This window comes from Lepisma saccharinum, chromosome 10, assembly GCF_977018435.1.
Source record: "Lepisma saccharinum chromosome 10, izLepSacc3.1, whole genome shotgun sequence".
Taxonomy (NCBI): Eukaryota; Metazoa; Arthropoda; class Insecta; order Zygentoma; family Lepismatidae; genus Lepisma; species Lepisma saccharinum.
The window spans coordinates 86,281,119-86,294,949 of record NC_139238.1 but is presented as its reverse complement, the minus strand read 5'-3'; the positions used below and the strand labels follow the sequence as shown (position 1 = coordinate 86,294,949).

The 13,831-nt window shown below is 38.2% G+C and overlaps 1 protein-coding gene across 1 annotated transcript in view; it reads right to left on the bottom strand.

Moving 5' to 3' along the window:
- Window positions 1-12: 12 nt before the first annotated feature.
- LOC145994411 (protein takeout-like) overlaps window positions 13-13,831 on the bottom strand; it is a 33,965-nt gene continuing 20,146 nt past the window's right edge. Inside the window, exons 3-6 of the mRNA XM_083130537.1 lie at window positions 11,528-11,675; window positions 10,913-11,046; window positions 7,309-7,458; window positions 13-1,467 (exon numbers count right to left, since the gene is read on the bottom strand). Of these exons, the coding sequence (XP_082986663.1) occupies window positions 1,298-1,467; window positions 7,309-7,458; window positions 10,913-11,046; window positions 11,528-11,675 (602 nt within the window). The 3' untranslated portion in view covers window positions 13-1,297. The remainder of the gene's footprint in view (window positions 1,468-7,308; window positions 7,459-10,912; window positions 11,047-11,527; window positions 11,676-13,831) is intronic.

Below are 13,831 nucleotides of genomic sequence, written 5' to 3'. Positions count from 1 at the left end.
AATCCACAGTACTGAGTATTAAAACAGAAGCTTTATTTACTATCACAAAATAACAAATAATAAATCAACAACACATTTGTTTATAATCACAAACAAGAATTTAAAGCAATTAGTTATTATTTATGCAAATAAAAGCGATCTGTTTATTGCATATTTGCTTGTCCTGATATTGAGATGTAGTGTATATTTTTTAACATAATATGAAATATAATCGCCAAGAAACAATAACATTCATGTTAAATTCAAAAGTTACCATCCTGGTTCGACTTCCAAAGCGAAAAATATATTGCATTGTTCTCGTCATATATATGTGACGCACACAGATAGAGATCATAGGGGCCAGATTTATTGTAAAATGTTCACTTTCAATGATATCTATTTAAATTAGAAAATTTCACAAAGAAGTTTAAATGCTTGATGCAAAGTCGTAGAGACTACTTTCGATTGTTTAAAATTCTACACAAACTTTAGAAGAAACTATTTCTCTTAACAAACCACAGACACGCACACACACATATATATATATATATCAATGAAAGCAATGCAATTTTTTTGGATGAATAATTTCGAATTATTTACAGTAAATTTCAGAATTCTATTTCACATCTTCACATCAACTATCAGTAATTTTATGTCGTAGCCTAATCCAAAATCTTGTCATTTTTCTCCATTTAGAGATTGACAACACCAATGGCATAGTCTTCACAATATTTCCATTTTAACATTAACAATAATAATATCGAAAGAAGTGCCATCTTGAGTGTCATTTTTAGTTGAGAAGTGATATAAACACCCGTAAGTTTATAAATTATCTTTTAACAAAACATAACTAGGTAATAGGTAATATGAAGTTTATATATTGTACAGTGTTGGTTTTTTGGCAGTCTTTTAAATGCATGATAACAGCATTTTCAATTCATTGCAAACAGATCATTCAATCCATAGCTAAAACTTTTAACTGAAATACACAAATGACTCGGTGACTTTGAACGGTAACTTAAAGAAGAATTCCTTAACGTCGATCTTTGAGAAGCTGTTCAACCCCATATTTGATGCGTGATAGGCCATCGCATCGCATCGCATCGCCAGGCCAATTCGCGTTCTTGAGTTTTGAAACGAACTCTTCATTCTGAACCTCTCTTTCTTCTTTGTGGTTACCATAAATTCAATCCGAGTATTCTTTGTTTGCAGTGGCATCACAATCATTTATCACATTTTCATGTCGATGCGGTCATAGCTGTGCAACATCCAACGCTGTCGTTCGAAAGTTCATGTCTTTGAGAGCGAGCTGTTCGTTTTAGGAACTTGGCTTCTTGGTGACTCCCAGCCACTTCTCTACCGGTAGCGCTGCGAGCGCGTCACCGAACACTTTCAATATGATGGCGTCGATTTCCCTTGCGAATCTCGGCTTGATTTCCCTGATTATTTCCTGAGAATTTTCATTGAGGAAGGAATTGACTGTGTCACCTGGAAATAAAAAAGCGTAAAGTTTGAACTTAGTAATTAAATTATCGCTTAAAGATAATGCTTTAAATTAAAATAGCTCAAAATTAACTACATGTACGAAAATAGTGCAAAATGTTGGAGAAATGTAATTCAGAACTTGTTTTCATGGGCGTCGCCAGAAACTTTTGTAGTTGTCAGTCCTTTGATAAAACTTCAATAGTAGAAATAATAATAATTTTTAGATGATTGTTATTGTAGCTAATAATTATTATAAACTAATAAAATAATTTTATTCAAAATTTATAATGATTATTATATCCTTGGAGCAGTGCCGGATCTACAACCCGCAAAACCCGGCAGTGCGGGGGGGGGCGGAGACAAGTAAGCCTTTAGGGGGCCCGCATCCATTGACATAGTAGAAGATTCGTATATGCGCATATAAAAAATAAACGTAGTTACTCAGAGGTACAGATACGAATACAATATCACAGGTAAAGTTAAAGTTCCCTGTGCATGCCATGGAGGCACCTTTAGGATATGTGGGGGCAGGGCTGAAATGTATAGTTATTCATAACTCTCGAACGCCTGGAGCGGTTTCAACCAAACTTGGAACACATACGACTTGCAACCTGGAAATAAATACTGTGGGGTAAGACACCCCTGGCACTACCGGGGGTGGGGGTGGGAGGGGGTGACATGTAAAAATAATGGAAAATCGACCGTTATGTGGAATCCATAGTTTTCGGGGTCTCTAAGATGAATAGTGACACTCCCAATGCCGTTCAACTCGAAGACACCCATGGCACCCCTAGGGTTGGGGGTGGGAAGGGGGTGACATGTAAAAATAATCGAAAACGACCGATATTAGTGTGGAATCCATAGTTTTCGGGGTCGCTAAGATGCATAGTGACACTACCAATGACGTTCAACTTCAAGACACCTCTGGTATCCCTAGGGGTGCGGGTTGGAAGGGGATGACTTGTAAAAATAATCGAAAAAGTCCGAGTCGCTTAGATGATTAGTGACACTCCCAATTCCGTTCAACTCCAAGGAACCTCTGGCACCCCTAGAGCTGGGGGTGGGAAGGGTGTGACATGTAAAAATAATCGAAAACGACCGATTTTATGGAATCCATAGTTTTCGGGGTCGTTAAGATGAATTGTGACACTACCAATGCCGTTCAACTTCAAGACACCTCTCAGCCGGACCCTGTGGCCGAGTGGTTAGCACATCGCTCTGCGACACCAAGGATCCCGGGTTCGAATCCCGCTCGGGCTTGGTTATTTGTGAATGTCCATTTATCAATTTCATCATTTCATCACTCATCACCATCTTCGCAAATTAGCCAAGAGGCACAAAACGCGAAGTAAAATAAACTAAATCAATCAATCAATTCAAGACACATCTGGTACCCCTAGAGGTGGGGGTGGGAAGGGGGTGACATGTAAAAATAATAGAAAACGACCGATATTTGTGTGGAAACCAATGTTTTCGGGGTCGCTAAGATGAATATTGACACTCCCAATCCCGTTCAACTCCAAGAAACCTCTTCGCCTCTAGGGGTGGGGTTGGGAAGGGAGTGACATGTAAAACGTCCGATATTAGTGTGGAATCCATAGTTTTCAGGATCGCTAAGATTAATAGTCACACTCCCAATGCTGTTCAACTCCAAGACACCCCTCGCACTTAGGGGCGGGTGGAGGGGGTGTGACATGTAAAAATAATCTAATACGACCGATATTAGTGTGGAATTCGCATAGTTTTCCGGGTCGCTAATATGAATAGTGACACTCCCAATCCTGTTCAACTCCAAGATACCTCTGCACCCGGAGGGGTGGGGGTGGGAAGGGGGTGGCATGTAAAAATAATCGAAAACGACCGGTATTCGTGTGGAATCCATAGTTTTCGGGGTCGCTAAGATGAATAGTGACACTCCCAATGCCGTTCAACTCGAAGTTCATTTTACACTATAGTTAGAATTCATTATTTTCCTGTCTAATAGAAGATTGGAATAAATAAATACCCGGGCAACGCCGGGCAATCAGCTAGTTATCTTTAATACATCTCGGTCAAGGAAAAGCTTATCGGAAAACTTTGTTCATAAAGTTTGAGTTGTTTGATCTTTCACATGGAACTCTTTTGTTTTGGAGTTTTCAAAGTTATGGAACCATTTATTCTTTGGATTAAATAGTAGAATATGAAAAAAATATTACCTAGTTCCACTATTTTACACTCATTTTTTCGATCTAGCGTGGTGTTTTGCTTTGGATGTTCTGTTAGAATACTAACTGAACGTTATGTCTGTTATTAACAACAAAAATAACAATGTTTCTGCTTCTTTGAAACTTGAAATGAACAATGCCAATTTCCAGAGGGGTTTCATAAATATGTTAACATACTTAATCAATACCATAACGTAGACCTAACCAGGAATTTGAAAATGAAAAATGTACAAATTTTCTTACAAGTCAGTGGGTGTATTTTACTCTATTATGTAAAAGCTGTCTTTTGTAAAAGAAATACTTTTAAAAGGTGAAGGGAGTTAATAACCTCTATGAGCATTATTTACCAGCATGGTTCAAGTTTGAAGTGTGCTCCGAGCTTCACAAATGTGCATACATTGGTAATTGAAAGAATAGCCTCTTTTATTACAAACCTATAACAAACACTACACTGAACAAAAATCAGAAGGAAATAACAACACTAAGTAACAGAAGTTAATAAGGTCCAGTTTCGGCATGTACTAACATATTTTACTCAAAGCTTTCGGCACATCATATGGCTTCTTCAGGAGTTAAGACAGGAATCAATGTGGCTGCCTGACTGAACAAGGAGTAATGATCAGGAGTTAAGACAGGAATCAATGTGGCTGCCTGGCTGACAAGAAGTTATGATCAGGAGTTAAGACAGGAATCAATGTGGCTGCCTGGCTGACAAGGAGTCAAGACCTTTACTCCTAACCAGTGGCGAAGCGTGGTGTCGCTGGAAGATTAGGCACAGGCGTGCGAGTTCGTATGGTTATGGGTGCGACTTTTTTAAAATATAAAAAAACACAACCTTTAAAGTTATTTTTGAAATTGTAACAACATATTATTGCATCTATCAACGTACCTGAATAGTAACTCTTGATGTGTGCCAACTCATAAATCGTATTTCTTCATTTTATTGTAAATTGATGCTTTAGATGTCATTCGAGTGGCAGTCCTCAATGCCCCTTCTTTCTTCCTATAACCGGTAATAGGTTTTCGTGCTTGTTTTTGTAGAATTCCAGAGTAATACAAGTCATTATTCCCCTTGCTAACTTCACGCTCACAACAATGAAAGCCAACCCCCGTGGCGGAATGGTTAGCACATCGCGCTACGGCGCCAGGGGTCCTGGGTTCGAATCTCGGCCTGCGCATGGGTATTTCTGGTCAATTTCATCATATGAACACTCTTCCCCATCTTCGCAAATTAGCCAAAAGTGGCACAAAAAGCGAAGTAAAAAAAATCAATCAAAGAACAATAAAAAATAAATGAACGAAAAGATAAAACAAGATAAAATATAACAAAAAAACAACAACAACGCAACAGGCGTAAATCGAGAAACTAACGAAAACGCAGAACCCTGGGACAGAAACATTTTTTCGCCCTCGGTACAAGTTGTCTTTGCCTTTCTACCCTCACCTTCCCTTTCCCCTCGTTGGACACCCCGCACTCGACAAGAAACAGATGTGAAACCCAGTTTGTACCGTGTGTCCAGCGTTGCCAACCTCCCAATAAGGAAAAGTGTGCTGATTAATCTCTTAAATTTTGCTAAATGCAACCAAATTGTGCTCGGATGACTTAGATCTTAAGTTCATTTTATGCATCTATTTTGGGGGCAGTTGTGATGTGAACATGCGTTCTTAATTAGTTAAACAATATTGGTAATTTCCTCCATTAAATTAGTTACAATGGTTTAACCAATATAATTGATTCAATATAACGCTTGAAAAAAGTTTGAGAAAATTCGACGACTACAAAAGGCGGCGGCTTGTTTTATCTGTGATCCCAACTTTCTAGCAATTTCCTTCAATAGAATGGTCCTCGTGAGCTAAGTAAGGAAAGATAAAGATGAAAAGAATATGGTGGACCAGATGGAGCTGGATCGGCTTGCTACCTTTTGTTTGAAACAAATAAGATTTGCGATTTTATTTAAATTTATTTTTTCAAAATATATTCCTCTGAATTCAATGTATCTGTCTCCCAGGGACGCATGTTTATAGATGGTACTATATTTTACCATTATTCCAAACACAGGGTGCTAGGTGCCAATGAAGTTCAAATTGTACTACGTTTAGCACAATTATGCTAGGGTTGGCATCACTGCGTGAGGCCGGGCTAACTGTGTCCATTTCGGTCGAACGCACCCCTGAAATTATTCTTTCCCGCATGAATCACATAGAATGTTATGGGACCAGCTGAGGCCCTCGGAGAAGTGGCTCCACATGCGACGATATAGTCTCTGGCAGGAATGGAAATTTGTGGAAATTATCGTAAGGCCTAGAATTTCAGTTTTCTTGTAATAAGGTGTCGTTTAATGAAATTATAAGTAATAAAATAATCCGTAATAGCCAATTATATTAGGGTAGGCCCAGCCTCCGGGCCTTTTATGACGCTTCGCCACTGCTCCTAACCTAAAAGATATTTACCCCTTGTCAGCCAGACAGCCACGTTGATTCTTGTATTAACTCCTGATCTTTACTCCTTGTCAGCCAGGCAGTCACATTGATTCTTGTATTAACTCCTGATCTTTACTCCTTGTCAGCCAGGCAGCCACATTGATTCTTGTATTAACTCCTGATCTTTACTCCTTGTCAGCCAGGCAGCCACATTGATTCTTGTCGTAACTTCTGATCTTTACTCCTTGTCAGCCAGGCAGCCACATTGATTCTTGTCTTGTCTTAACTCCTGATCTTTACTTCTTGTCAGCCAGGCAGCCACATTGATAAAAAAAGGTAAAGTGCTCCTGTGCTTAGCACCACGCCATGAAGGCGTATAGGGGGTGTGGGGGTAACGCCCCACACTTTCTTGATCCGGTCATGAGTGGGTGTGATGTGATCAGCATCACGCCCCTGACCGCCTTTACCCCCCAGGGTTTCCCCAAGGTACCCATGTCATTCGACGCTGGGTGGGCGCCGGGGCCGCTTCCAACGCGTTACCGACTGAGCCACCGCGGCCACATTGATTCCTACCTTAAATCCTGATCTTTACTCCTTGTCAGTCAGGCAGCCACATTGATTCTTGTCTTAACTTCTGATCTTTACTCCTTGTCAGCCAGGCAGCCACATTGATTCCTGTCTTAACTCCTGATCTTTACTTCTTGTCAGCCAGGCAGCCACATTGATTCCTGCCTTAAATCCTGATCATAACTTCTTGTCAGTCAGGCAGCCACATTGATTCCTGTCTTAACTCCTGATCTTTACTCCTTGTCAGCCAGGGGGCCGCATTAATTTCTGTCTTAATTCCTGATCATTACTCCTTGTCAGCCAGGCAGCCACATTGATTCTTAACTACTGAAGAAGTCACATGATGTGGCGAAAGCTTTGAGTAAAATAAGTTAGTACATGCCAAAACTGGACATTTTTAACTTCTGCTGCTTAGTGAAATGATGGCATGTGGTGTAAGTTACGCTTTGCCTAGAAAATGAGAAGTTTGAAATGTGCATTTTTATCTCTCAAAGCTCCACTATCAGCATTCTCTCCCCAATTACATTGATTTGACTGTTATCACAACATTCTGTTTGTAACTGGGAATGCTGTTCTACTGTGGTAAGTTTAGTACTTCAAACATTCTTATATTTATATTCGTAGCATCGTCTTACCTCGTGTTGGTACTTACCCAGAAATTTGTCACCATTAAACAAGTTATTCAAACGAACTCGAACGCGTCCGATGTCGAAATCTGTTCTTGTGTTGGTAAGCCTCAGCTGGGGCCCGTTTTCACCAGAGGTTACATCCAACCAATTGAACGAGTCGGCAGTTACTCCGTCTGTTGAAGAAAGAAAAATAAGGATCACTTAGGTAAGGTGACCAGACGTCCCACATCAGCCTGGACACTCACTTATGTTGGGTCTCTGTCCCGATTAATTTTGAGCGTAAAACGGGACGTCGAAATGTCCCTTTTTGTGACACTGTCCTATTGGCATGGAATTGCTGCAACAATACACCTTCTCTACTATTACTATGTTAAGTATTGTTAAGTAGTAATTATTTCACATTTCAACATATCAACAATGTGCCATATTCAAATATTCTTAAAATATTGAAGTCTCTTTTCTGTTTACCTGGAACTAATACCCCCACTGGACGAGTGTTTTCGTACATGAATGGTTTGTGAACAAGTGACAAGAACGCTCTTTAAGAACAAACTTTGAAAGCTATGTTGATTAATAAAGTGAACTACAATCACATGTGTGAAAAATTCTACTAAACGTTATTTGAAAAGAAGGATGTACTGAATAAGATACATTCATCTGCGAAATACCAATGAACGACTTCAAATTCTAAAGAACTGCTCGTTTGAAGTGCAATGCATATCACCATATTATTTAATTTAATTGCATAATATTTATTTATTTAATTAGTTTTCAACCATAAATGTTTATGACGAAACAGTTTTTTATATTAAAATGTGTAGGGGAAGGATGGGTAAAGTGGCCACTCTAAGGTTTGATGAATTCTTATCATACCTTTTTAATCAGCAAAGTTATAGAAACATAGACCAATAGTAAGTATAATAACTTTACTTCCAAATTCTATTTTATTTTTTTAATTCGTGTTGTTTTTTTTAAAAAAAAAAAGTACGAAGTGGCCACTTTGCCCGCCTAGGTTGGGTAAAGTGGCCAGCACCTTCCCATTTTACCTCCATAGGTAAATGAATAAATCACATTGATTCAGAGTGTGTATTTAATCAACACAAGCTGAAGTAATACACATTAAGAATAAGTATTATCTTAAGTTTGAAATCTTTACAAGATAAAGTAAATAGTAATTCGTAATCAATAGTCTATCAATAAAGGATTAGACGTAGGCCTATTTCCAAAATTCGCACTCAAACTCATCATCTTCTTCATCAGAACCGGCGCACTCTTCATGTACCCACTTCTTACATTTTAAACATCGAATCCATCCTTCATTGCCTTTCGAGTCTGTCTGTCTTGTGGCCACTTTGCCCGGAATGACGCCATTACAAAAACTGTGGTCTAACGTCTAACCTACACGACTTAGCGTCATTTAAAAGGTTATTTCACGCTGATCAAACAGCACAAGAGCATATAATTATAACACTTACTATTATTTAGCTATAATCAACAATTTGTACCACTTAGCTAAAATCAGACTTGCGGAAAAACAATACAATGAGTTCACATCTAGAAAAGTGCAGCCTCCCGCTTCAAAGTCACATACAACACTGACAGCATCCGTGGCGACTGTTTCGCCCAGCTCCCGCGTGGCGGAAGCACTATACAGCGAAGAAAACTCACATGGCTACTTTGCCCGCACTGGCCACTTTACCCTTCCTTCCCCTACATTTTGCCATCCTGTTTAATAAGTTGTTTTTTATTTCAGGAAAATATGAAAAATACCCCGTTTTGTTGTTTTGAAAATCTGGTCACCTTACAGTTAGAACTGAATAACTCTGGCAGGAAAGGAAGATCACGATTATACTTGTTCTGAATGTTGTAGTCACAGATCTGGAAAGCCGATCATTAAGCCATTAGTTAGATAGTAAAGGTAAAAGTGCAAATTAACATATACGGGATTAATGTTAATATGGTTTATGAGTGTGTTATTCTGATTTTCACCAATGCATTCGCAGTACATTTCACTTCTATATTGATGACTCCTCGGTATGGACAAACTTGTTCCTTCAATTTGAGAAAAATAGATAAGATGTTATCTGTATTGTAAATAAATAATAATTCTAATGACACTCATAAAATGAATACCCTCTAGAAACATTACACGATTATAGTTTGAAATTATAACAGTCATTATTCAACTTTAGAATTCACGAAGACTTAAAATTTGAATTTAGGTGAATTAGATATACCTTTTCCCCCCTTGAATTCTCTGCTACAATTATGTAATGACGTATTTACGATTTTATTTCCTTGAGGAAGGTTTTTAATTCCTTTTGGGGTAGTTCTTTACAAAACAAGAATTTTCAAGTGATGATAACCATAATATTTACTAATCCTAATTATATATTTAGAGGGCTCATCCCTGACAATCCCCCGTTTTGAAAAAGACAATATGCTTATGTTTGAATTCAAATGTTCTAGAACAGGGGTTTCCAACTGGCGGCCCGCGGGCCGCATGCGGCCCGCGATGCCTTTTTTTGCGGCCCGCGAAGCCTGTTTGCAAAATATATTAATTTCATGTAATTTTATTAAAATACATTCTATTTTTGCTGTTAAATGAACGGAAGCTCTGTGAAGAAAGACAATATCACAAGTAGAATTGATTTTGCAGTCAATAATGATCATCAGAAGAATCTAAAGTGACGTAACGTTCTCTTCACACCATGCATTCAACCCCTTCGCTATGCGGAATGAACTTGCCCGCTTCCCACCCCTTCGCTATGCGGAATTGCAGGGAATCGTAATAAACTGATGATTTTCAACGTTACTTTGGAGAGGAATAACCTGGTCCATTTTCCAAGCTGTTGGCGCAGCAGAAGATGAATAAACACTGGACTTTTCTGAATTCAGTGCAAATATTAAAGAAATAATGGACGAGTTTGACTCCAGAGTTGAAGATTTTGAAGAACTTAAAAGCAGCATCCAACTATTTAGCAATCCTCTTGGCGTTAACATCAAAGAACAAGAAGCTTTTCTCTCCTACTTGAATTGTGTGATTTGCAAAGCGATTTGCTTCAAACTAGGCAAGAAAAGGGGCTCGAGTTTTTCGAATACCTTTCAAAGGAACGCTTTCCAAACCTTCGTAGTTTTGGGCAAATAATGACATCGATGTTCGGCAGTACATACACGTGTGAAAGTGTTTTTTTCTTTTTTTTTAATGAAGAACCGCTACAGAAGCCGACTGGCAGATTCTTCACTGCTTCACCTTCTGAGACTTTCAAATACAGAAATTGAAGTGGACATTCAAACTTTAATGAAAGAAGCAGATCGGCCTCAATTTTCTGTTCAGTACTTACAATCTTTGTTATTTTTAATCCCCCCCCCCAAAAAAAAAATGCGGCCCGCCAATCGACTGCTGGATATAATTTTAGCCCTCGGACCTTTTGAAGTTGGAAACCACTGTTCTAGAAGTATATTTATTTTGGGCTAAAGTCTTTATGCAGTTCAATGTAATTGCTCATTCCTACATTGAGAAACCTTACATTTCGAAACTAGCGACATTGCGGCGATATTGAAAATTATTCTGAACTTTTAACTCGCAAGGGTCCTTAATAATACTACTAGGTTCGGCATACTTACTTAAGAGCGCCCAAAAGCTGCCGCTGCCGGAGATGGGAAGGAGCAACAGTTGTCCAGAGATTTCATAGTAACCTGTGACCCTTAGCTCAGGAAATGTTAAACCGAGGGTGAATCTGTACTTCTCAGGATCAGATCTGAAATGAAAAAAACATTCCTTAATTGCCAGAACTCATTGCAAGAAACAAATATTTAATTGCTGTGTTCAAATTTAAAAATTGACTTTGAACGTAGAACATAAGAAGTCTTTTGGAAGGATATTACTTTGAATTTGAGAAAATAACTTGAACGCAACGTTCTTCTTAAGATATTGGTAAGTTATATTTTGAATTCCTTAACAATCATAGATTGCGTACTCTGCAATATATGAATATACTGTAGTTAATGCAATTAGCATTTAGCCACAAGATGTCAACTTCGTATCGTTATTTAGAAACAAGAATTCATAAGAAACGCACGATATATCAATCTTTCTAAAATACAAAATTAGTAAGTTCACAGCCAAACGCTACTGAATCTAACACTTTCCTGAACAGAAAAATGAGCAGCCGTGCAAATGAATAGTTTTCCCCCTTCTTTTACATTTTTAAAGATATTTGGTAGCAAACAAAAACTCACCGTGCATATGTCGTCGTGTAATTCGTCAAACCATGAACTTCAAGGTTTTTGAAAGACGCTCGAATCCTTACCACCCCTCCACCTTGACTGAATGAAATTGCGTTGATTTTCATTGGTTCCATTATGGGGATGTTCCATTCTTCTATTCCTGTGAAGAGATAGGACAATAGCTGTTACAAACATATTTTGGAATCTTATTGCCTATCTGTTCAGCATGCAAAATAGATTTACTATTGAATAGTAAATTGTATCATTCGATTGCTATCGGCAAGGTTGTTGAATTAAATCACGAGATTAGAAATAACTCCTTCCTCTTTCTCTTGAAAGAAGTCGTCAAGTATAATTTAGTCAGTACGAAAGAAATGTGTTCGTGACCTTCACAATTTTATCATGATGTACGAACAGAGCAGGGCCGGCGGAAGGGGGGGGGGGGGGTCAACCGTACCACTGGCCAGAGCGGCAAATTTTTAGGGCGGCAAAATTTGAAGAGAAAAAAACAAATAAGCCTATTGAAAACTTGAAAGTTATAATATTATTTTATATTATATAACTTGGAAGTAAATATATGCGAACCCACCGTTTTGAAGGAACATATCAGTAGTCTTACTTAAAAACCACTGCGTGCCAGAAGGTGGGAAAGCAGATTCGATGCCTTAACTCCGTTGAGATATCAAGTGGGAGAGGTCTATGATGCGCTCCTTCAAATAATTGGCGACAATAAAACTGTCCAAATGGTCGCACATGAGGTTCAGTGTATTGCAAACCAGTTGTGTGGCTTTACATTCCTTTGCTCAATAGTTATCTGGTATGACTTTTTACTCCACGTAATGTAATGAGCAAATGTCTTCAAAACATTAATCCACGATGTGTTATATCCTGTTAGATTTCTTGCAAATATATCAGCGTTTTGAAAAAAAGCAAGAGTGGTAAAAAATGTCAAAGATTTTACACCCCGCCTGACAGCCTGGCAGAGCCTCCTTCCCTCCACTCGGGGAGCGGCGACCTGTGAGTCCCTGGTTGATGATAGAGAATAGGCATTGAATTTTCAAAGATAGGCAATACTGGCCGAAATCGAAAGAAGAATCAGTTTCAGTATGATGAAACTGTTGAATATTCACAAAAATGGTACTAAGTTGATATTTACTACCAGGTTCTAGATGATTATTTTAGCTCTTAAGAGAAAGATTTGAGCAGCTTAAACATCATAGTGAATTTTTCCATTTCCTTTATGATATTAGTAAGCCTAAAGACATGCCATCTGATCTTTTGTCTGAAAAGTGTAGAAAACTTGCCGAAATGTTAACACATGAAGGCTACTAAATTAAAAGATGAATTAGATTGGTTTCGGCTATAATAAAACAATTTCTCCAAAGGAGACCTTAAACTGATAAAGGGTCATGATTTTGCACCTAATGTGAGTTTAGAACGTCGAGTTTATCAACTTTGTCGGTAACGATGGCAAGTGGCGAACAAAGTTTTTTTTTTGCAAATTAAGGCTAATAAAAATACTATCTTCGGTCAATCATGTCTGAAACACGCTTGTTTCCATTTTATGCAAGATAGCATTAGAAAAAGAATATTACATGCAAAGGTAAAGGTAAATTCTCTGCATATAGCACCATGTCATGAAGGCACATTTAGGGGATGTGGGGGGGGGGGGTAGGGTCACACATATTCTCGATCTCGGCCATTTTGTTTGATGTGGTCAGCACCACTCTCCGGCCGCCTTTACCTCCCAGGGTTGCCCCAGGTACCCATTAATTTGAAGCTGGGTGAAACCCAGAGCCGCTTTATGCAGGAACAACGCAGGAGAGAATTCAGACCTTAGATCAGCCACATTTTAAAAATCCAACCATATATCACAGACATACAATGGTAAACATATGAAGTCAAGCCTTCATTTCTTTCCTAATACTTGTTACATTTAAAGTACGTTTAAGAGAGAGAGAGAGAGAGAGAGAGTTTTCATAAAATATAATAATAATATAAAATTAGTGTCGCATTTTTTAAAGTTTAACTGTGGTCGAGCTAGACATCATTTTGTGCTTAATATTATTGAAATAGCGTAACAAGTCTCATTATTATTTTATAGTTTGATTATGAAAAAACTAAATATGCTGACCAAGGCAGTAATTTATCAAGTACAAAAGTCTGATGAAGACCTTGCTAGAAGGTTGAAACGTTACGTTTAGTTTATGTTTTTAATAAAATAAATTACTGCCTTGGTCAGCATATTTAGTTTTTTCATAATCATGGAAACAAGGCTCAATGGTGTTATATACTTTGATGTTTTACTTAGGAATA